The 25,307-nt window shown below is 41.3% G+C and overlaps 1 protein-coding gene across 1 annotated transcript in view; it reads right to left on the minus strand.

Annotated features, from left to right (window-relative positions):
• Positions 1–25,307, minus strand: part of LOC138978646 (CTD nuclear envelope phosphatase 1-like) — a 36,929-nt gene that overhangs the window by 7,211 nt on the left and 4,411 nt on the right. The window contains exons 2-5 of the mRNA XM_070351414.1: positions 24,098–24,164; positions 15,807–15,922; positions 2,715–2,786; positions 1,126–1,242 (exon numbers count right to left, since the gene is read on the minus strand). Of these exons, the coding sequence (XP_070207515.1) occupies positions 1,126–1,242; positions 2,715–2,786; positions 15,807–15,922; positions 24,098–24,164 (372 nt within the window). The remainder of the gene's footprint in view (positions 1–1,125; positions 1,243–2,714; positions 2,787–15,806; positions 15,923–24,097; positions 24,165–25,307) is intronic.

Below are 25,307 nucleotides of genomic sequence, written 5' to 3' on the forward strand. Positions count from 1 at the left end.
CCATCTGAATTTCAAAAATATCACAAGCAATGATTCACACTAAACAAACTGAACTTCGGCTGATACAGTGGAACCCCCCTTTTAAGTCCCCTAATTCAGTTTTCTCAGACTTTCTGTTCATAATCTCTGTAATATTACCCCCATTTTCAGACTCCCACCTTTTTAAGGCCCTGTTTTTGCGAAATTCAAGTTTTACGCCCTCACGGCAAAGCCATTAGGGACATGTTCCCGGGTTTTAACCCGACTTCAGATGAGATACACAAGTGTATGCGTGTTTAGGTGGCATCAGCCATCTGCACTTATGACAGAATGACCGAGTTCTTTAACGTGCCGCTGTGGTGACACGGGGGTGGGAGATGGATACCGTCTCTGGGTCTGCACATAAAGTTGACCCGTGTCCGTCCCAGCCCGGATTCGAACCAGTGACCTTTCGATCACAAGTCCAGTGCTCTACCACCTGAGCTACCCGGGCCCCCCAACCCTGTTTTTTTTCCAGACTTTTTTGATTATAACCTCTGTAAATGTACGACCATTTTAAGACTCCCTCCTTCTTAAGACCTGATTTTTTTCTCTCCAGATTTTAGGTCTTAAAACGGGGGTTCCACTGTACTGGACCAGCAGTTACTGTGAATCAAAGGTAAGGTCTACCGTCTTTTACAGCAGCCTACTTCCACTGGCTCAATAGACAAATTCAGAAATTAACTTCATCGGGTTTGTATGGGTTGTGGGAGAGTGACCTTTTCTTGCAAAACCTCATACAAATATTAGAGGGACCAATCGCTAGCAAGGGGCCGTTCAAGGTTTTGCGAGAAAAGGTCAGTCTTCAACAACCCATACAAACCACACAGAGTTATTTCCGAACATCGTCTGTTGTCTAAGGCCGACCCTATTTTTTCGCGCAACCCTAGACTTTTTTTTGGCATTTGGAAAAAAAAAGAAAAAAAGTTTTTTTTTTAATTTTTTTTTTTTAAATCTTTGTTTTCTGGCAAAATAACTTAAAAATATGGTTTTTTGGAGGGAAAAAAAAAAATCCCGACCTACCGACCCTTTTTTGTGTGTGCCTATGTTACCGTAAACAGACTATTTTTTGTTGTTGCCTAATTTGCACAATATCTGTCTCTTTACCTGTCGGTAGTACCGGCGTTTGAGCATTCCTCTGTTGTTGTCCAGTTTGTCTGCGACTGCTGCCCCGTATATCTCCATGCTAGCGGTGAAGACAACCAGGTCGTACCAATGGCTCACCTGCAAAATCGGAGACAGTTTCATTTTCATTTTTTTTCTTCCTTTTCATTACGTTATTGTATCATCGCTAGAAAATTCGGTCGCTTTCTCCCCAGTGGAAAGCTAGCAGCAACAGAGTCGTGGTACCCAGGTTTCTGTGTGTTTAGGTGTACGGGTTGCTTCCTCTTAGTGGAAAGCTAGCGGCAACAGAGTCGCACTACCCAGGTGTGTGCGTGTTTAGATGATATCAGCCACCTGTATTTATGGCAGAATGACCAAGATCTTTTATGTACCACAGTGGTGACACGGGGGTGGAACATTTCATTTCATTTCATTATATTTCATTTACTTTATTGTCCCATCGCTTGGAAATTCTGGTCTTTTTCTCCCACTGGAAAACTAGCAGCAACAGAGTCGCGCTACCCAGGCGTGTGCGTGTTTAAATGTAATCAGCGGCCTGTACTTATGGCAGAATGACCAAGGTCTTTTACGTGCCACAGTGGTGACATGATGGTGGAACATGGATATACCGTCTCTGTGTATGCACATAAAGTTGGCCCATGTCCGTCCCGGCCCGGATTTGAACCCGAGCCCGAATCTCAAGCCCAGTGCTCTACCAACTGAGCAACTGGGCCCCACCGCAATTGTCACAGTGCACGAGAAAACACCACATAAGACTATTACAAAAATGCGATTTACTAAATATGTACTAGAGCAAAGGACACACACACACACACACACACACACACACACACACACACACACACACACACACACACACACACACACACACACACACACACACATGCACTAAGGCCCAGCATTCTAGCTTGTGGAAATTCAACAACAAACTTTTTTTCACAGAAACATTGCGCATAGGCACAAGGTTGTATTAGTTAAATAAGCTACAGTGGTACCTGCGATGTGGGGCCCCTCTGATGAGAGGACACCTCTCTCAAAAGGACACATTCTGGGGTCCCTTTGTCTCTTATCTCTACCAAAATAAACCTGTCATGACAGGCCACCTGCAATGTAGGGACACGTGTGGCGGGTCCCAAGGGTGTCCTTTCATCGCAGGTACCACTGTAGTTAAATATACTTTTCTTCTTCCTTTTCTGTGCCCTAGGTAAGAGAAGAGTACCTTTCCTTGTAAAGTCTGCAAAATCAATGTTTGATTTTTTGTTTTTGTTTGCTTTTGTTTTGTATTGGAATTGTTTAAAAAAAATCTAGGGTCAGAAGGAAAACAAACAAGTCAGAACACCAGAAACACTGAATTCTTTTTTTCAGGTCCAAACAAACTTTAAAAACTTGCCCTAAGGTTTGGCATTATCAATGGAGGTGGCAATTTTCATACTCTCCATATTCACAGGAAAGCAAGAAGTACACACATTTTTAAAAAAGTAATAAAAAAAATAATAAAAAATTCAGAACAATGATATTTAATTGGAATTTTAAATATGCCTGCCATGGAATTTCAGAATCAGTATACTCACTATTTCCAAGAAGTAATCAACGTGCGGTCGTTTGTGGACAAAAAATCGTACAGGATGCCTGTCAATTGTAACCTGCAAAACAAGAACACCAGTATTTAAACAGAGCAAAAATAAAAACACAATAAGAAAAAAGTCTTTTCGTAGCTTGAAATCTGAAAGTACTGCATAGTTGCATAAAATTAGATGACATATTAGATTCCTACATGTATGCTTTGTCTGTAATAATCATGCTACTTTTCTCTGCAAAGGATGTAGTTTATGATAGACCGTTGACCTGACAACACTTGCAGTGCATATTAAAGAACTTGGGTCCTGGAGTCACACACAACAGCACAGGACAAGCTTGTGTTTAAATCTGCGCAAAGCTACAAACACACAAAACTGTTGACTTTATTGACAGCCGCAATCCTACTGCACAAAGAATAACCATGTTTCTATTGATTTGTCCCATCAACTTTCCTGAATAACATGTCATGAGCTTGTCCAAGTAACAGCTGCAGGATTTGATGAGTGAAAAGAATACTGTCTGAATTTGGACTCCCCCCCCCTAGATTTGTGTATGCTGCATCTTGCCAACTTTCATTGTAAAGGTGTTGAAAAGGAGCATTGCACTGTATCAGCACATTTATCTGGACTGTTTTTGTGAGATGGGAGGTAGCGCGCACTGTGAATAGTGAGGGTAGGGCGGGGTCGCGATTTTGGGTTCAATTTGCAACCTATTCCAGTGGGAATTCAACTGTGCCTTGACTTCTTGTTCTTCTTCATTCACGGGCTGAAAATCCGACATACACTTGTGTTTTTAGCATGATTCAGTTTTTACGTGTATGACCGTTTTCACCCTGCCATTTAGGCAGCCATACGCCAATTTCGGAGGATGCATGCAGGGTATTTTCGTGTTTCTATAACCCACCGATTTTTGACATGGATTACAGGATCTTTTCCGTACGCACTTGGTCTTGTGCTTGCGTGTACTTACGAAGAGGGATAAGGCACTAGCAGGTCTGCACATATCGAAAGATCGAAAAAATCTCCACCCTTAACCCACCCGCTGTGACCTTCAGCATAGGAGCCGATGTCAAATCCACTAGGACACTGCGCCCGTCACAATGTTGGGTTCAATTTGCAACCTATTCCAGTAATGAGTATTAACTGTTCCTGTGACAATATTTGACATCAGAGGAAAGCTCAATGGTTCCCAGTGATGTTTCTGTCATAATTTCTGCTGCTGCATATGATGTGTTTTGATTCCATCATTCATGTGTGTGGACATTTGGAAGAGCGGGATGTATTTATTCTGAATGTCTGCGTTCTAGATGTTGCTGTACAGTAGCATGTTAAAAATGTTTCTAGTCATTTTATCTTTGATTTTTACTGCCTTCCTCCTTCTCTCGCTCCAACAACTCCCCCCCCGTCCCCACCGATCTCTCCTACCCTAGATTTTTGAACTTTCACAGAACCGCAAACACGCAAGCACTGTCACCCAAAAGTCTCTTACAAATCAATCAATTAGCATAGAAGTTTCGCCTCCCTCGTCCTGGAAAAGTCAAGGCGAAACACTTAAATGAGGCAAAACCCACAGCAAAGCTAATGCAGCGTAATCAATCTGCCCGCACCCCATAAGCACCCGCACGTTATTGATTCCCCAAGGGAGTCAGAGCGGTCAAATAAAATCGGTGGCGCTCATGAAAACTCTATGACCACTGGCCCGTGCGGCACAGACTGACATTCCCTATTGATTTCTGCTGTCCTACTTGTGCTAGGGAGGGCACGCTTCCTCCGATAGCGCAACCCTTTGCTCCATGGTGAAAGTGTATCAAGCCATCGCAAATGGAGACAATATTGTATTGGCATGGACGGTATTGGGGGTCCCTGATTAAGACTCAAGGGAGGAAGCAGCATTTCCAACACACACACACACAGTCACACTCCTTTCTGGTTGTCTGCTTTGTAAAGAGCATGTTTCGTGATAGTAGAGGGCTTAAACTGAATGCAATTTTCTCTACCAGCAAAGCGCTAAATTAAATCAATCTAGAAGTTGTAAACTGGCTTTTAAACACACAGCAGGAATATGCTTCTTCCTACCTACAGTAAAGGTTAAACAATTTGGGAGAACATTTAGGTGAAAGAACATATGCATGTTTAAATAAAGGCACAGGGAATTATCCAGCATCTTTCTGAGACTAAAAACGACAGAAGCATACACTGTTCTGCTTGTTTAATAAAACAGACACAGACAGGCTTGTACAATTGTAGGTTTGGATTCTTGCAGTGAATGAAAAAGAGAAGGAAGGGTGTGTCTTAAGCGCTGCTGTAGCATCTCGAGGCCTTTCTTTCCATTAGAGGGCCATTGTAAGTCAGATATATATTGTCCACTAATAGGAAACAGATTTATAGACATTGAAGCAATATAGACTTATGCTTCGTTAAGAAAAAACACACAGAAAGGCTTTGTACACAACTGTAATTTTGGTTTCTTGACGGGTTAGAAGAAGGGAAAGAAAGGGTGTCATTGATGCTGCTGTGGCCTTTCAATGTTTTCATGCCGAAAGATATCTTGTTCACTAAAAGGATATTAATTTATGGACACTGAAGCATAGTCTTGTTTTGCTTTATTTGTAAAACACTCATTAAAGAAATGTGTTTGTACAACAAAGTTTTCTTTCTTGTTGAGACCAAAGGGGAAAAAGGGGCATTTTCACAGCTGGTGTTGCCTTTTATTGCTTTCATTTTATCAGGGCAACATCTGTTGAAAAAATATCTATTGTCCACTAAGAGAATAAAGATTTATGGACACTACTTTTTTGCTTGATTCATGCAACACACAGTGAAACACAAGGCTTGGCTTGATTTCTCAATCTTATTGCGCTCAAAGAATAGAGAGAAGGGACAATATCTCATGAGCTGGTGTAGCCTTTGGACACTTTCATGGCATCAGAGGTCCATCGGCTGAAAGATAAATTGTCCACTAATAGGGTATAGATTTCTCCTGGGATTTGTGGTTTAGAGAGAACGGTGACATTAACACCGTCTGTGATACAATTGTTCTGTCAACAGGGGTAGAGACACTGTGCCACCAGGGAAGGCTTCTGCAGCAATTTATACCAAACTAACAGTATGTAAATTAACTGAAGCGTGTGCAAAACATCAAAAACAGCAACAGCATCACTAAAAGTCTTCTAATACAAACTCATTTTCTTTGAAAGCAGTCCATCTATGTTCTCTGTTTTCCAAATAGGTTTAAACGGAGAGAGAGAGAAATTAAAATGAAACACAATTTATAACTGTCAGATGTATTGTTTTCAGTCCCTGCTGCAATTTTAGAAACAAGGTATTAATTCCCTATGGAAGATTTGGACACATCAGATCAATGCAATCACAATAAAACAGATTATGTGATATTTGCCATAAGAGTACCAGAAAAGACACAAGAACCATATTTTTCTGACAAATAAGATGAATATAATACTCCGCAGTAACCCAAGAACCATATAAAGAAAGATAGTAATTCTTATTTTTAAAACAGCAATTGCATTCAATCCCCTCATCACACAAACTTTTAAGAAAAGAAAACAAACTCCCATCAACACTGTCCTCACCCTGGATAGATATTAAAATTGACCTGAAAAATGTGTGAGCAAGTGCAGATTACCCAGATATCCGTGTAATAGGTAAATCTACTTCAAAAAGTCAGTCAACAGCTGCTGCTTCAGACACCTATTTCTGACAAACCCCATCATTCAACTGTGTGTTTAAAAGAACGTATAAGCGTGTAAGCCTGCAACCTGGCGCAACACGAGTTGACCGACATAGATGAATGGCTTAAATGTTGCTGAGGTTTAATTGCGCGTGTATTTTTTTTAAATACATATTAGATGGGAGGGGGGGTGGGGGGGCTTAACGTCCTCACAGGAAGCTTACCTATTAGGGACATGTATGTGGTGATATTAATCCACTGATATGCTAGAGCTATTTTGTTATGAATAATTAAAATTCCTTTATAGGAGCTAAAAACAGGGCAGTTAACTGCATGATTCTTTTTTCTTCCCATGTTATTTTCAAGCAGACATAGTAAGGAAATCAAGGGTTAGTCATCACAAAATTGCACTCCACTGCTGTATAAAATTATTCCCTGCAAGCCTAGTCATCACTCCTGGGAAGGGGGATTGTGTGTGTGTGTGAGTACCGGTATGTGTGTGTGTGTGTACATGTGTGTACGTGTGCTTGTGTAGATTTTAAACCACCTAAGGGATGGTTCAGCTTCAGCTATATGATAATTATGCAAATAGCCGAGACAGAGATCCTCTGCAGATATTCGGGTGTGGCGCCAATCCACTCAGTATTCAAAGTCAAGCATCCACATGATCTGACTGCTGCTGCTAAATGACTTGGTCCTCCGTGTCACATTCTTGTCAAATCCAGTCAATCTTAATACAGTGCTACCATATTTTAAGACTACTCAAAATCAAGTCTTAAAAGAGTCTTAAAATGGAGACATCATGAACAGAAGTTCTGAGGAAGCAGGGTCTTACATCAGGGATGGCTGACAGTGTCTTAAAAAGGTGGTCCGTCAGTATCATTACAACAGTTTGTAATGTTATACATGTACTGCGATGTATCGCGTCTTTCATCTTTCATGGTTCAATTAGGAAGAGCCTCCAGTAATAAGGTGTTACAGTGGAACCCGGCCCCCTTCTTAAGACCCCCAAATTTAAGACTTGCCCAAATTTAAGACTTGCCCCGTTTTAAGACTTGCCCCGTTTTAAGACTAAGACTTGCCCCGTTTTAAGACTTGCCCCGTTTTAAGACTTGCCCCGTTTTAAGACTTGCCCCGTTTTAAGACCTTGCTTTTTCAGATTGTCTGCACATACCCTCGGTAAAATGTAAATTTTAAGGGGCTTATTGTCCGTCAGGTCTTAATTGCCTATATTGGACTTGAATTGGTTTCTACGATTCGAGTTTTACGCCCTCACGGCTTTTTGATGTTTGCGTGTTTGGGTGGTATCAGCCATCTGCACTTATGGTAGAATGACCAAGATCTTTAACGTGCCATTGTGGTGACACGGGGGTGGGAGATGGATACCGTCTCTGGGTCTGCACATAAAGTTGACCCGTGTCCGTCCCGGCCCGGATTCGAACCAGCGACCTCTCGATCACAAGTCCAGTGCTCTACCACCTGAGCTACCCGGGCCCCCTCTGTAAATTAACCTCCATTTTTATACTCCCTCCCATTTCAGACCTGATTTTCTCAGATTTTTGGACGTCCTGAAGCGGACTGTATTTTTTCCACTGTACCTGCATGCAATCAACCTGATTTCACGTACATGACTGCAGGATAAAGGAACAATACGATCGGGAGGACAAAGGCTCCAGGACAAAGCTTGGCTCTGAAGTCTAATTACATGGCTCAGTCAGAAGATAACAGGAAACAATCAACTAAAAAAGCGCAACAGCTGAACAGACTGGAAGCAATGTAGGTATGTGCCTTGTATACAATATTGTCATGCACATATGCCTCTGTAATTGATTAGAGGAAGGTTTCAACTGGCATGGTATGTGGACAGCAATCAGATACAGTGGGACCCCCCCCCCCCCCCCCCTTAAGGCAATGTGCGACGCACGAAATCACCTATTTTCGGTCACTCCTAGGCCACACAAAAAAAAGTCTGTTTACGGTATCCCGACCGACCCTATTTTTTCGCGCGACCCTAGATGTTTTTTGGGGCATTTGGGGGAGAGAAAAAAAAAATAAAATAAAAAAATACAAAAAAGTCTTTGTTTTTTGGCAAAATAACTGAAAAATATGTTTTTTGGGGGAAAAAAAATTAAAATAAAAAAATCCCGACCTACCGACCCTATTTTTTTTCGCCTATGTTACTGTAATCAGACTTCTTTTTTTTTTGCCCTATCATGTTCACATTTCTGCATATTTTAGTAGGTAAACATGTCTTCTTTCATATACACTGATTTAAAAGCCTACAAAATTTCTTTTCAAGGTACAAAAATCAAATATTTCGGATGAACAGCCCCATTGGCTCCCTTTGTTTTTAAGCACAGGCCGTCAAAACCCCTACATTTGAACAAAGAAACCACAGAATCTGGCTTCTCAAACCCTCGTATGTCATAACCATATATAGCTATTCTGATGAACACGTGGGGGAATTCGGGGGCTGTGATTGGATGGTCTCTTCTGATCATCAAAGCATAATGCGGCGGAAGTCGGCCATTTTACTCAATATCCCAAAGCATATTGTCGATAACAAAGACGCATGGTTCCGGTTTCTTCCACGTGTATAAAGTACACGCATACCTCGCCAGGTTTGTTTCTGTGACTAGTCGACAGACGATGCCATTTGCTTTGTGTGTGTTTTTGTTGTTGCTTACTGTACATGACATACATTACGTGTAAAATCCAGTTCTTTAACAGGCAACAAACCTTGCAAATTTCCAGAAGCTGCAATCTGAAGCGACCTATCTCTGATTCTAGCAGACGATCTCTCCAATGTTTAACACAAAATCAGCAAACTCTCCTGTCACATAGAACGTCCATTGTATAGTGCAATGTTGAAATGAAGTTACCGGTTTGAAACATTTAGTCGTTTCTTCTGAGACAATCCTTGTTCTCTTATCATCTACAGATTTACCGCAGTCTTCACCACGCGAATTCCCAACAGAAGTCAGACTTTCGAACATACAATATACGTAGGCAAGCATGATACGTCATGACGTCATATGATTCCTAGCATATTGACGTAATGCTAAACATCCGGTTATCTCGAGTTTTCTCCGTAATACATGTCCGTGGGTTTTTCAATGTTCGGTTATTTCCGTGGCTTCATGCGGAAAGGGAACCGTCGTCTGCAATCAGCGACATGGACCATTCTGGTACTTGTTGCTGACAAAAACATGATTTTAACACAGAATTTAATGTCAGAATAGCTATATAAATGCTATTGTGTTTTCATCGTAGCAATAGGGTCCGATATTTAGACTCGGACAAGTATAATGCCGACGAGTCAAAGACGAGTCGGCATTATACTTGTCTCGTCTAAATATCGGGCCCTATTGCTACGCTGAAAACACAATAGCTGGTAATTCTGATGAACACGTGGGGGAATTCGGGGGCTGTGATTGGATGGTCTCTTCCGATCATCAAAGCATAATGCGGCGGAAGTCGGCCATTTTACTCAATATCCCAAAGCATATTGTCGATAACAAAGACGCATGGTTCCAGTTTCTTCCACGTGTCCAAAGTACACGCATACCTCGCCAGGTTTGTTTCTGTGACTTGTCGACAGACGATGCCATTTGCTTTGTGTGTGTTTTTGTTGTTGCTTACTGTACATGACATACATTACGTGTAAAATCCAGTTCTTTAACAGGCAACAAACCTTGCAAATTTCCAGAAGCTGCAATCTGAAGCGACCTATCTCTGATTCTAGCAGTCGATCTCTCCAATGTTTAACACAAAATCAGCAAACTCTCTAGTCACATAGAACGTCCATTGTATAGTGCAATGTTGAAATGAAGTTACCGGTCTGAAACATTTAGTCGTTTCTTCTGAGATAATCCTTGTTCTCTTATCATCTACAGATTTACCGCAGTCTTCACCACGCGAATTCCCAACAGAAGTCAGACTTTCGAACATACATAGGCAAGCATGATACGTCATGACGTCATATGATTCCTAGCATATTGACGTAATGCTAAACATCCGGTTATCTCGAGTTTTCTCCGTAATACATGTTCGTGGGTTTTTCAATGTTCGGTTATTTCCGTGGCTTCATGCGGAAAGGGAATCGTCGTCTGCAATCAGCGACATGGACCATTCTGGTACTTGTTACTGACAAAAACATGGTTTTAACACAGAATTTAATGTCAGAATAGCTATATAAACGCTATTGTGTTTTCATCGTAGCAATAGGGTCTGATATTTAGACTCGAACAAGTATAATGCGACTCGTCTACGACTCGTCGGCTTTATACTTGTCTCGTCTAAATATCGGGCCCTATTGCTACGCTGAAAACACAATAGCTGGTAATAATATCAAACAAAACAGCATTATTTCTTCTACTACATGGATTCTGTAATGAAAACCTTTTTACTTTGAGCACAGTAGTTCTTTGAACCTACATATTTGCACGGGCAGTGTGTAAGGCAAAAAAAAAAAAAAGTCTGTTTACGGTATCCCGACCGACCCTATTTTTTCGCGCGACTCTACACTTTTTTTTGGCATTTGGGGAAAAAAATAAAAAATTAAAAAATTAAAATTAAAAAAAAAAAAAGTCTGTTTTTTGGCAAAATAACTTAAAGGCACAGTGCAGCTCACAGCCTTCGTTTTGTGTTTTTGTTGCAGCTGAGTGCATTTACAGTTCAAAAATCCTCCTATGGTAGTAAAACAAACCCAAAACTACCCAACGACGACATCTGTGAAGCTCGACAGTTTCTTGTTCACGCGAGTGCATAAATTAACCTAGTGTTAACATGGTGTTTGGTCGGAGTTCGATTCAACTGAGTGATTCCGGCCTCCATTTTGTTTTACACAAACTCATGATGACGTCTGACATAGTTTGCTAGTGACGTGTCTTTTTGTGCATGATGTGGTGATCTACCTGATCTAAATTTAGATCCAAAAATAGGCCAAGACCAGCCGGGTCCGAGTACGAAATTAATTCGTACAAAAATCGCAGTTCTTGACTCTTTGGGTGCAAGTCAATGAAACTTGGTAGTTCTTCTAACGGATAGCTGCCTGAGGTATGACTAAAAGCCCCAGGGGCTCCGTGCACCTGGATTTGACAAGTTCAGTACCTTTAAAAATATGGTTTTTTGAAAGAAAAAAAAATAAATAAATAAATAAAATCCCGACCTACCGACCCTATTTTTTTTGGCCTATGTTACCGTAAACAGACTTTTTTTTTTGGCCTAAGGGAAAGGCCAGGGGAGCCATTAATATTACAAAAAATATAAGACTTCATATAATAAGAAATGCAACAGTGCACCAGGAGAAGAATTCAACAATTGCCGAAGAGAATTGAGTGTAAAAGGATAGAATCGGCTCCCAGTGAATATTTCTGACACGGCCTTCAACACGATCGACCATCAGCTACTCGTCGATCGCCTCAGTTCCACGTTCGGCATTCACGACACCGCCCTCTCTTGGTTCCGGAACTACCTCCAGAACCGCTCTCAGACTGTGGCCCTGTCCTTTTCACCCTGTACACCCAACCCCTCTCCCTGGTCATCGAACGCCACGGCTTGAACTACAACTCCTTTGCCGATGACACGCAGCTCCAGAACAGCGCCAAGCCAGAGGACGTTGACCATCTCCTGGGATCCATCTCCAGTTGTTTCACTGACATCAAGAACTGGATGACTGAGAACAAGTTGAAGCTGAACAGTGAGAAGACGGAGGCCCTTCTCGTTGGAACACGACAGAAGATTGCTTCCCTCACTGTGACCGACCTCCAGCTGGATGACGCGACTGTTCCATTCTCCCCTGCTGTCAAGAGCCTTGGCGTCTTTCTCGACTCCACTCTCTCCATGCAGACACACATCTCCTTCATCATCAAGACCTGCTTTTTCCACCTACGACGCATCGCCTCCATCCGTCGCTACCTCACCCACGACGCCTGTGTCAAGCTGGTTGTCTCCCTCATCTTCAGTCGTCTGGACTACTGCAACTCCTTTCTGGCTGTCTTTCTTTCTTTATTTGGTGTTTAACGTCGTTTTCAACCACAAAGGTTATATCGCGACGGCCCTTCTGGCTGGCCTCCCCGCCTCATCCATTCATGGCCTACAACGAGTCCAGAACGCTGCTGCCAGGCTGACGTTGAGGAAGACGAAGCGAGACTACATCACCCCCCTACTTCGCTCCTTGCACTGGCTCCCTGTCAACACCCGAATCTCCTACAAACTGTCCACTCTGGTCTACAAGTGTCTCAACGACTCTGCTCCTGAGTACCTTCAATCCTCCCTGGACCTGTACACCCAGCACTCCGACCGTCCCCTTCGTTCTGCTGCTGACCCACTCCGCCTTCACATCCCTCGCTCGAAACTCGCATCTGCTGGTCAGCGTGCATTTCCCTCCGCGGGCCCCTCCGTCTGGAACTCCCTGCCGCTTGAGCTTCGCCAGAGCCCCTCTCTTGACGCGTTCAAGAGTAGGTTGAAGACTCAGTTCTTCCCGTAGCTGGCTGCGACTTTCATGTTCGACGTGATGTGTTGTGCCCCAAAAGACATTCTTGTGCTGTGCTCTGTGAGAGGTGTTTTCTTTGTGTTTAATATTATTTTGTTTGGACCTAGCTATTGATGTGTACATTGTTGTTAAACAATTGTTTGCTGTATGTTTATCAGGGTTTGCTAGTGTGTGATAGGGTTCGTGTCCGTCTGTAGATGTTAATTTCTTTGTTAGTCCTGTGTTGACAACTCTTCGACAAGCGCTTAGAACTGTACCCACGGAATACGCGCTATATAAGCTTCATATTGATTGATTGATTGATTGAGTATTGACATGTATTAACCGTTTTACACAATTCGGACAACTTTTACAGTAGACAGAAGAGAGAATTGAGTGTAAAAGGATAGAATCGGCTCCCAGTGAATATTTCTGACACAGTATTGACATGTATTAACCGTTTTACACAATTCAGACAACTTTTACAGTAGACAGAAGAGAGAATTGAGTGTAAAAGGATAGAATCGGCTCCCAGTGAATATTTCTGACACAGTATTGACATGTATTAACCGTTTAAACATAATTCAGACAACTTACAGTAGACAGAAGCTGTGGTTCACGACAGTCCTAAGTACTGTAAATCAGAGACCTTTGAGGGGGTAAAACTACTGATAGAATAGCAAGCATGAAAAAAAGTGCCTCAGCCGTGTCAGTAAGCGGATCGACCCATCACAGAAGGATGTTGTTGCAGACACATCCGAAAACCCAGCGTGTCCAGTTAAGGAGTTCTAGACAAAAGACAAATGACAAAAACAACCTTAAAGACGCTGTCAGTTTATTACTTACTTCTGAGTAAGGAAACAATACAGGTGAAAGCACGACAAATCTATTGTGATATCTCTTTTCATTTTCGATGTGTATAAATATTTGACTTGGCATTATGTGGGTTAAAACTTTGTAAAGTGTATAAGTATATTTTGATGTGTATTAATTATTATCATTTGATTTGGAATTGTGTACAGAATAAATTATTTATGTATGTTTTTGTCAGGCGATTAGAACTATTTTTAGGATTTGCGCCATATAAATATCCTCGTTATTATTATTATTCATTATTGCAGTATTTCTGAACTGAAATCACAGTGATATCTCCCACCTGTACGTGCACGACATGCCAGGCACAAAATTCCAGTAAAAGCCCTTGCAACAAGATGTGGACACATTGTACGAAAAAACCTGCTTCACGTTGCTTATCAGCATGCATGGCTTGCTGTAAAAACTGCTGCAAGCAAGTCTAACTTTGGTTTTCAAGAAATTGATCACATATTTTATTTGTATGCTTCTCCTGTTAGTAAAAATGTGACGCAGCAGGAAAATGTAAGAAGAATGTCTTAAAACATGAGCTAGAAAAAACAAAGGAGTGATAAAAATTGCTTGATGCGCGATAAGTAGAGGAACTCCTGCTACAGGAACGAGAACAGGCTTACACAGTCATTTTCATTTGCATAAAGCAAGTCCAACAGTTTCAAACAGCTTTTTCTGAAGAAAAAAATGAGATGGGAGGCTCACAACAGGAAGGAGAGGCTTTCCGTCCAGTTTTTCTTGCTTTTCTCAATTCTGCTATTTTGTACTTTGTTAATGTTACGTTTTTGAACTTCCCTCACACTGGTGGTCAAAATTGTCTATAATTTTGCAAAACCTCTACATTGTGTCAACAGCGCTTTTCAATAACTTTATTTTGTAAGTAGTAACCATAGCTTCAAAACTAAACTAACGTCAAAATTACAATAAATTAGCAGCGAATGTCTAAACAAATTCAACAAAAGAAATTAAAAGAAAAGGCTGTGGTCACGATGAAGGTAACCTCCTCATCTGCAGACAGATGAAACTCAAGAGACAAGCGAGTTACAATGTTCGTAAATTCTCCACTCATACCAGTTTCCATAGCAACAATGTACTGATCAAAACTGTCCATAGTGTTTCTAGTTTGTAAGAACATGTACAAATATGAGGGCTTATAAGGCCAAAAATAAAAATAGGTCTGTTTACGGTAACCCGACCGACCCTAGTTTTTAGGCCCGACCCTAATCTTTTTTTTGGATCGTCTGAAAAAAAAAAAACGCATCCAAAATAGAGCTGTTTGCGCTCAAACAGCAGACGACAGAAGGGAGGTAAGCTCAAAGTACTGTTTATAGTTATGTTGGGCAAAAACAGAGATTGATGAGAAGAAATGAACTGTGAAACATCATAGAGAGGGGAGAAAAAAAAAGAAAAAAAAAAGCCGACCTACCGACCCTATTTTTTCACCCTATGTTACCGTAAACAGACCTATTTTTTTTTTTGCCTAAACAAATTGTTCAAATCTTCAATTTCAAAAAGTCGTATTTTTAGTCGCACATTGCCTTTAAAATACCCTTGATTTAAGACTTCTTCCCCTTAAACCTCGTTTCAAAAAATCTAAATATTTGTAAATAGATTTTCTGTTCAATACCTCTGTAAATCTAACTCCATGATAAGACTCCCTACTTTTAAAGACCTGATTAAAAACAAGAGATTGTTGGAGGTCTCAACTCACTGTCTCCCAGGTACGGATATATGCATACCCACTCATATGGCTCTATCTGACCAGGTACGGATATATCCGCTCAGACTGTTACTGTTCCAGCAGTACCTGCAATGTAGGGACACTTTTGGCTGGTCCCAAGGGTGTCCTTTCATCGCAGGTACCACTGTTGACTTGAGTCGTTTCCTGTAACGTCCATCTAACGCCTGCATTCCAGCGTGTTGATACACAGTTACTACACAGTTACTACAATTCTGAGTGACCTGCTGCAGCACAGCTGGTCTTGGCTAAAAAAAAAAAATGGTATTCCAATCCACCACCGCTACGTGTCCAGATATATTTCATTCTTGACCAGCTCACCTTGAGTACAAAATCCGGCGGCGTTCCAGGCTTGACCTGCCGTAGCACCCCGTCATGGTGTGAGTGTATCAATGTCTCGTCCAAGTCTAGCACCAGCGTCTTCCTTTTCATCATACCTGGAACAGACACACACTGAATTCTTCCAAACATTCATGAAGGTACATATGTACAATGATACCTATGATGTAAGAAACCTCCAATGAGAGGACACCTCCTATGGAGAACACTTTTCGATGTCAACCTCTAAGGAGACACAGATTGGACGGTTTCCAGCCAATAAAATGATGCACCTTTGAAAATAACCTTTAAAAAAAAAATTTCAATCACACACACAATATAAAGGAACTGACCTAACTGACCCTAATTTGCTTTTGGCCTTGTCATCGGGAAAAAAACATTTTATTTTGGGAGGGCCTAAGGTGAGATTACTGCATCTATCATGATAGGACAGTACCTGAGTATGTGTAATAGTTGGTTGGTCCCTAAGGTGTCTCGTCATTACAGGTACCTCAAGGTAGAAAATATGTGCACTGACCCTAACAAGCCTGACAGCATTTACAACAAAACATTTTTGCTTGTGACATCCTTTTTACATTTAGTCAAGTTTTGACTAAATGTTTTAACATAGAGGGGGAATCGAGACGAGAAACCCACACAGGTTCTGACCTACATAATTCACCTTTCTATAATGACCACCTGTCTAAATTTACCACTTTTAGTCAGTCGGCCCCTTTGATACTCGTTACCAACAAGTTCGACTGTACTGTCCCAGGAAATATCTAATCAGGAAAACTACAGACTGGAATGCAGCATCAGACTGACCTTCTGAGTTAGGAATTATTTTCTGCAAACACTCCCGCCTCAATTTCATTTTATTCCTTGTCTGTTCCTGATTCCAAAAACATAGATATGATATGTTTGGATATAAAACACGTTCAGAGAGTTAAAAAGAATATAGATATAGAAAAGCGTGCTATCCTCCTCAGCGCAATCGCTACCGCGCTTTTCTGGATTGTTAATTTCACTGCCTTTGCCACGAGCGGTGGACAGACGATGCTACGAGTGTACGGTCTGGCGGAAAAAATGCAATGCAGTTCAGTTTCATTCTGTGAGTTCGACTGAGCTTGACTAAATGTTGTATTTTCGCCTCACGCGACTTGTTTGTTTGTAACATCCTTTTTACATTTTAAGATTTAGTCAAGTTTTGATTTGTTTTTGTTTTTATTATTTGCAGGGATGTTGCTACAAATTCATACCTATAGGACAAATGTCCTAGCTCTTCAGCATCAATAGGACATTTGACTGCTTTCAAAAATTTCAATAGGACGTCAGAATATTTTCATTTTCAAGAATGACACTCGCCGTGTTCCCCCCCCTGTTCTTGACCCTAATGTAGCACAGGATGCCGTTGAATAGCCAAACGTGTTCAGCTTTTGTTAAACTTTGGCAGGCTTTAGATTTATTTTTTGGTGGCATAACTCAGTGCGCTTCGTCAAAATGTCTCGAACTGAAAGCAAAAGCAGACCCAAGACTTAGTCAGTTGGAGTTGTCTCCCATACTCCTAACTTTAATGTGCTGCAGACGAGTGTCACCCAAATGCAAGATCCGCATTGCACAACTTCAGTGCACCTGTACGCGAGAGTGCTTGGTTGCTTTTTGAAAATGTGTATCTTGAAAGGAACATTAACGAATATTGCGCTGTCCGAAGGAATTGAGTTCTTATCGGACAATGCCAGCGCTTAGTTCAAAACAATAGGACATCTGACCGCCATGCGGCTATGTGAATCGGACATTTGAGCCTCTAAATCGGTCTATGTCCGATGTTCGACGCCTAAACGACATCCCTGTATTTTTTGTTTGTGACATCCTTCTTTGTTTTTGTTTTACATTTTTGTTATGATTTACTTTTTAAATTCTATTTTCTTAGGCCAAAAAGAAAAATATGCCTGTTTCCGGTAACATCGCCGAAAAAAATAGGGTCGGTCGGTCTTTTATTTTTATTTTAATTTTTAAAATATTTTTTTTACCTTTTTCTTACGTTTTGTTAACGTCTTTTTACGTGTGGTTTTTTTAAACGCTTCCTTAATTTACTTACAGTTATTTTTCACATGTTTTTGACCTAGGTATATTGAAACTAAATAAAGTATACTTGACTTCATATTTTTTTTGGTGTGTGTGTGTGTGTGTGTGTGTGTGTGTGTGTGCGAAAAGCGAAAAAAACCTTTAGGGTCGGCGCTTAAAAATAGGGTCGGTCGGGTTACCGGAAACAGACATATTTTTCTTTTGGGCCTTATCAAAGTCAGTTTGTTCAATGACACTTACCTCTGACATGTTGAGCCACACCTCCCCCCCCTCCACCCCCTTCTCCTCTCCTGCCCCTCAATCTCCCATCCACCCACTCTCCCTCTGCCCACAAAAAAAGGGCTCATCAGTGCCCTACATAAAGAGCTGAACATGTATACATGTAGGAGCATTATGACCTGACCTATACAATCTAGTCTCGGAACATACCCACAAACAATTCCTTGTTGCTGTGTTACCTCCCCTTCCTCCCCCCCCCCTCCCCCCAGCATCACACCTGCTATGCTGCTCATTCTCTTCATGTACATGTATGTTGGCAAGCAGTGTCACTGAACAACTTTCACAGACTTTGGAAATAGATACAAATAGATCTATACAATAGCCTCTTCAAACCCACGTCTACCCTGTTCACATCACAAGAAAACTGTCTGTGACTGTGAGCCTATAATCTGATACTGTATTCTTCTATCCTCTATTGTCCATTATAACCACCTCAAAGAAACCCAGACAGGTTCTGTCCTACATAATTCACCTTTCTATATTGACCACTCTGTCCATTATAACCACCTCAAAGAAACCCACACAGGTTCTGACCTACATAATTCACCTTTCTATATTGACCGCTCTGTCCATTATAACCACCTCAAAGAAACCCAGACAGGTTCTGTCCTACATAATTCACCTTTCTATATTGACCACTCTGTCCATTATAACCACCTCAAAGAAACCCAGACAGGTTATGTCCTACATAATTCACTTTTCTATATTGACCACCCTGTCCATTATAACCACCTCAAAGAAACCCACACAGGTTCTGACCTACATAATTCACCTTTCTATATTGACCACTCTGTCCATTATAACCACCTCAAAGAAACCCACACAGGTTCTGACCTACATAATTCACCTTTCTATATTGACCACTCTGTCCATTATAACCACCTCAAAGAAACCCACACAGGTTCTGACCTACATAATTCACCTTTCTATATTGACCACTCTGTCCATTATAACCACCTCAAAGAAACCCACACAGGTTCTGTCCTACATAATTCACCTTTCTATATTGACCACTCTGTCCATTATAACCACCTCAAAGAAACCCACACAGGTTCTGTCCTACATAATTCACCTTTCTATATTGACCACTCTGTCCATTATAACCACCTCAAAGAAACCCACACAGGTTCTGACCTACATAATTCACCTTTCTATAATGACCACCTGTCTAAATTTACCACTTTTAGTCCGCCCCATTGATACTCGTTACCAACAAGTTCGACTGTACTGTACCTGGAAATATCTAATCAGGAAAACTACAGACTGGAATGCAGCATCAGACTGACCTTCTGAGTTAGGAATTATTTTCTGCAAACACTCCCGCCTCAACTAACCCTCTGCCCTTTTCACTGTGATAATGGCTTATCAAGCCTCTGTCCACTCCTGCATATTGTTATCTCTCTACCCTTTTCACTGTGATAATGGCTTATCAAGCCTCTGTCCACTCCTGCATTTTGTTATCTCTCTGCCCTTTTCACTGTGATAATGGCTTATCAAGCCTCTGTCCACTCCTGCATATTGTTATCTCTCTGCCCTTTTCACTGTGATAATGGCTTATCAAGCCTCTGTCAACTCCTGCATATTGCTATCTCTACCCTTTTCACTGTGATAATGGCTTATCAAGCCTCTGTCAACTCCTGCATATTGCTATCTCTCTACCCTTTTCACTGTGATAATGGCTTATCAAGCCTCTGTCCACTCCTGCATATTGCTATCTCTCTACCCTTTTCACTGTGATAATGGCTTATCAAGCCTCTGTCCACTCCTGCATATTGCTATCTCTCTACCCTTTTCACTGTGATAATGGCTTATCAAGCCTCTGTCCACTCCTGCATATTGCTATCTCTACCCTTTTCACTGTGATAATGGCTTATCAAGCCTCTGTCCACTCCTGCATATTGTTATCTCTCTACCCTTTTCACTGTGATAATGGCTTATCAAGCCTCTGTCCACTCCTGCATATATGCTATCTCTCTACCCTTTTCACTGTGATAATGGCTTATCAAGCCTCTGTCAACTCCTGCATATTGCTATCTCTCTACCCTTTTCACTGTGATAATGGCTTATCAAGCCTCTGTCCACTCCTGCATATTGTTATCTCTCTACCCTTTTCACTGTGATAATGGCTTATCAAGCCTCTGTCCACTCCTGCATATATGCTATCTCTCTACCCTTTTCACTGTGATAATGGCTTATCAAGCCTCTGTCAACTCCTGCATATTGCTATCTCTCTACCCTTTTCACTGTGATAATGGCTTATCAAGCCTCTGTCAACTCCTGCATATATGCTATCTCTCTACCCTTTTCACTGTGATAATGGCTTATCAAGCCTCTGTCAACTCCTGCATATTGCTATCTCTACCCTTTTCACTGTGATAATGGCTTATCAAGCCTCTGTCCACTCCTGCATATTGCTATCTCTCTACCCTTTTCACTGTGATAATGGCTTATCAAGCCTCTGTCAACTCCTGCATATTGCTATCTCTCTACCCTTTTCACTGTGATAATGGCTTATCAAGCCTCTGTCCACTCCTGCATATATTGCTATCTGAGTATCTCTACCCTTTTCACTGTGATAATGGCTTATCAAGCCTCTGTCCACTCCTGCATATTGCTATCTCTCTACCCTTTTCACTGTGATAATGGCTTATCAAGCCTCTGTCCACTCCTGCATATTGCTATCTCTCTACCCTTTTCACTGTGATAATGGCTTATCAAGCCTCTGTCCACTCCTGCATATATTGCTATCTGAGTATCTCTCTACCCTTTTCACTGTGATAATGGCTTATCAAGCCTCTGTCCACTCCTACATATTGCTATCTCTCTACCCTTTTCACTGTGATAATGGCTTATCAAGCCTTTGTCCACTCCTGCATATATTGTTATCTCTCTACCCTTTTCACTGTGATAATGGCTTATCAAGCCTCTGTCCACTCCTGCATATTGCTATCTCTCTGCCCTTTCCAGCAGGTAGGATTAGAACCCCCTTCTACCCAAGACTTTTCTCTCTCTCTCCCCCCCCCCCCCTCCCCCCTTAGAACTCTTGTATGCCTTTCTTATTCTTCGTTTATGGGCTGAAACTCCCATGAAAGTGAAACTCCAATGTTTAGTCATGTTTTTGCACATTTTCGGATGACTGTTTGCTTTTGTGGTTGGTACCAGAACAATCAATCAATCAATGAGTCTTATATCGCGCATATTCCGTGGGTACAGTTCTAGGCGCTCTGCAGTGATGCCGTGTGAGATGAAATTTTATACGGCCAGTAGATTGCAGCCATTTCGGCGCATATTTACCTTTCACGGCCTATTATTCCAAGTCACACGGGTATAGGTAGACAATTATTAACTGTGCCTAAGCAATTTTGCCAGGAAAGACCCTTTTGTCAATCGTGGGATCTTTAACGTGCACACCCAAGAACAGAGCTTGTTATTGTTAATGCATGATCTGGGTTAAAAGGAAAAAGGCAGTACACATGCACAGTGTGCATGTTGTAACTGTTTAACCTTTACAAACAGGTAGGCAGACTTCCTGAACCCTCAAACACCCCTCCTACTCATCTCTGCATACCCCTCTAACCTTTGAGATAAGGGGCTTATAAATATTTCACCTCCGAAACAACTACAAACAAGCATGAGACGAACACTTTCAGCATTACTGTAATTTCATGATTTAACATCCCACTTTTTTTCTTTCTACTATTTTCAATCACAAAAGACAAATACTTACACACCCCCCCCCCCCCCCCACACACACACACCCCAACACACACAAATCTGCATCAATTAACACCCTGACCTTTAGCATCAGTCCCTGAAACCCCCCCATCTTACCTTTGACATTACCTATAAGCTGAAAGAACCATGAAAGCCCAGTTTGGGGGAGGGGGGGGGGGGGAAGAGTACATTTCCTTAGGATTAACACATTAACACTCTGACATTCAGAATCACATCATGTTCTTCCGATTTGCTCTATCCTTCTCTGGTATTGACCGATAGGACACACATCTACCAAACATTGCACTTAGATAAGCAAAAGTTAGGCTGACATTACATGGAATGAGCACTTTTGCCAGCCCTTGGCTTAACACACTACTACAAGTTCATCACACATCACTAAGTCGTTACTTTCAAAACTCGTTGATCTTGGGTGACTCCTGCTCTGAGGGCCTTTAATTGCAATGATCCAAAATCAAATAGACTGTAAACTTTCCAAAATTCAGAATAAAAAAACCAACCAATTAGGTAAGACAGTATCGTTTTGTCTTGTCACAATTAAACGCTCCTATAATATGAGGGCCCCAAAGGGTTTAAAATCGTGATCGTGATTGGCGTTTTTTGACCTTTCTGTGACCGTGATTGCCGAAATTTCCATTTCTGTGATCGTGATGGGACTTTGCCCGTGATCCGTGATGACAAAAAAATCAAGTCTCGTGATCGTGATGTCATTTGTGTTTGTGATCGTGATGGGCATTATTGTCAAAGCATTTTATTTTCAACGTACATTATTCACAGCTGTATCACTCTATGATCCTCTATTCGTCAAGGTGTTTGTGATCGTGAAAACAAAAATCAAGGTAACTGTGATCGTGAAAGCTAAAATTTCCCTTCCCGTGATCGTGATGATACCCCCCCTTTGGGGCCCTCTAATATACCAAGCTTGCCTTTTGATTTTGGTCTTTGGCTGCACTCAAACTCTACAAGAGAAATGGGTTTTCACCTATGCGACTACTGTGTTGTCGTAAGATTAGCGATCTTCGCTCTCCATTGAAGCCACCATGGCAGACTGCTGCCAGTTTGCTCTAGGGGCGGGTCTGTATGGTTAGCTGTGTGTTTTGTGTGTTTAGGTGTCAAGCACATGTTGAACAATTGCATGCTAGAGTCTGTTGCAGATACAGTGGCACTTAGGGATTACGCACGTAGCTATCTAGGTTTTGGGTGTATGGGGTAAGGATTTTTATGGTCCTGCCATGTTTAATGTGAAATGTGAGTCAATTGAGTGTTAGTGTGGGTATGTCACTATGTGCCTGTGTCCACACACATGTGTATTGCACTTTACAGATCTTAATATCGCTACAGCAACTTCTTTCTGCTACAATTCTTCTCTCTCTGAGTCTCTCTCTCTGAGTCTCTCTCTCTCTCTCTCTCTCTCTCTCTGCCTGTGCATATCCACACACAAATGAGAAATGAGTTCACTTCAACCTATCAAAACCAAAAATACAAGAGTTTATCTAAAAAAAACCTGTAATGTTGGGCCAAATATCTGCCATGATTCACCCTTTAACTAAGGTTAAAAACTTAAATCATTCATGAAGATTAAAGCGCATAATAATAAGCAGTGAAGGACTAGCAGGAGCTTTCAGTCACGAAACCCATTCGATCTATCACCTTCAACCAAGATGCTACGACACATCTTTACATAACAACCATGGTAACTAATGACATGCAACATCAGGCCTGTCAAACTCATTTACCACACCAAGTAACCTAGCCAACAAAACACCCTGACATCTTTAAACCCCCCCACCCTCTTTACTCTTTACCCTCCCAAACCTTACACCTTTTCCAAAAACATATTAGAGGGTATTCAGCTTGCTGTTAGTGTTACCAGTACCACCACAAAAAAAGAAGCAGAGTGATAGATGCTGTAAAGCTGTTACAATGTCAGACTAGAACTAGCAGTAGCAGACGTTCTTATCTGACAGTGACAGTCTAGCCAAAATCTGGCAGCTGTGCTTTGTACCACACATAAGCTTCACTGCAAAACATTGCTGCAGTAGCAAAGCAAACTTGTATTAGTAACCATAACCAAGATCTCCTTTTCAACTTAGTCATGTCGAAACAAGATTCTCATCAAATTTAACCCAAGCAAGTGAGGTAAAGTAAAAGGCGGGAAAAAAAGTAGGTTATGTAGAAAGTGCATGTGTACTTACTCAGCCTGTGTTTGGAGAGGGGAGAGAGCGGCACGATTTCATACTTGACTGTCTGGTGCTGCACTATCTGTGGAATAAAATCAAAGCAAACAAATGTGTATTTTGTCAACTTCAGCTGACACAAAAACAACACATAACAATAACAACAGTTTAAATTTAATGTCCATTAAAATGAATACATTTAAATGGAAAATTGTCTTCGCCATGTCTATCCTGCCTGTCAACAATTATAAAATGGCATTAAAGCATTCCTTAATGATATACCATACTGATACCTGCACAGGCTGGCGGTGACCTTACGAGTAATTTTCTACTGCTGATAAAAAAAGTCACACTCACAGTGACAAACTTCATTCTCAGAATTCTTTTCCAGTTCCTAGGATATGCAGAAGAAGTGACAGAATTTTCATTTCATGTCATTTATTCACATTATGACGACACTAACTTCTTCAAGAACTTTCTTCGCTTTTGTCAACCGACATTTCTCTCTGGAAAAGAGAGTCAGGGAGAGAATCCCATATTTTGTTTAATCGGTGTGGTTTTCTTTTCGTGTTTGGGTACATGCATGTATTAAATACTCTTAAATTATATTTTGGGTGTTTTTTCTCTCAATAAATTGTGCCCCTCCCTCCCTTCCTCACACTATTGTGCTAGAGATGCAGTGCAAAACAGAGTTGTATTTGTCTTTTAACAAGAATGCAAGCACAAACACATTGCCTTCACAAAAATGGTATGCATACATGTCTAGTTCTGCCATTACCTCAATACCTGTCGTGCAAGACATGGTCACTTTATACTATGTATGTACATGTATGTATCTGCCACCTCTGTAGGAAAAATGAATCTGCACACTTTCCCAAAACACACAGTCCAATTCAAAGACAGGCCTTTCAAATTGCCCCCACTGACCCAGTAAATAAATTGACCCGGGGAGGGATGGGGAGGGCCGGGGGGGGGGGGGGGGGGGGATAAGAGATGTGTGTGTGTGTGCATGATACAACTCCCATCCCATGCCATTTAGATGTTCAAAATCATAAGGTAAACTCGTACAGTATCTTGATGTCTTGTTGCACACATTCATCATTCATGATTCACTGTCAGTTAACAGAAATGTGTATATATTCACTTATGCTTCTGGTTGCAGATTTTTTTTCTTACAATATTTTATTTATTATTTATAATTATAGCAACCAAAAATTAGCTTTAAAAA

This window comes from Littorina saxatilis, linkage group LG10 (genome assembly GCF_037325665.1).
Source record: "Littorina saxatilis isolate snail1 linkage group LG10, US_GU_Lsax_2.0, whole genome shotgun sequence".
NCBI lineage: Eukaryota > Metazoa > Mollusca > Gastropoda > Littorinimorpha > Littorinidae > Littorina > Littorina saxatilis.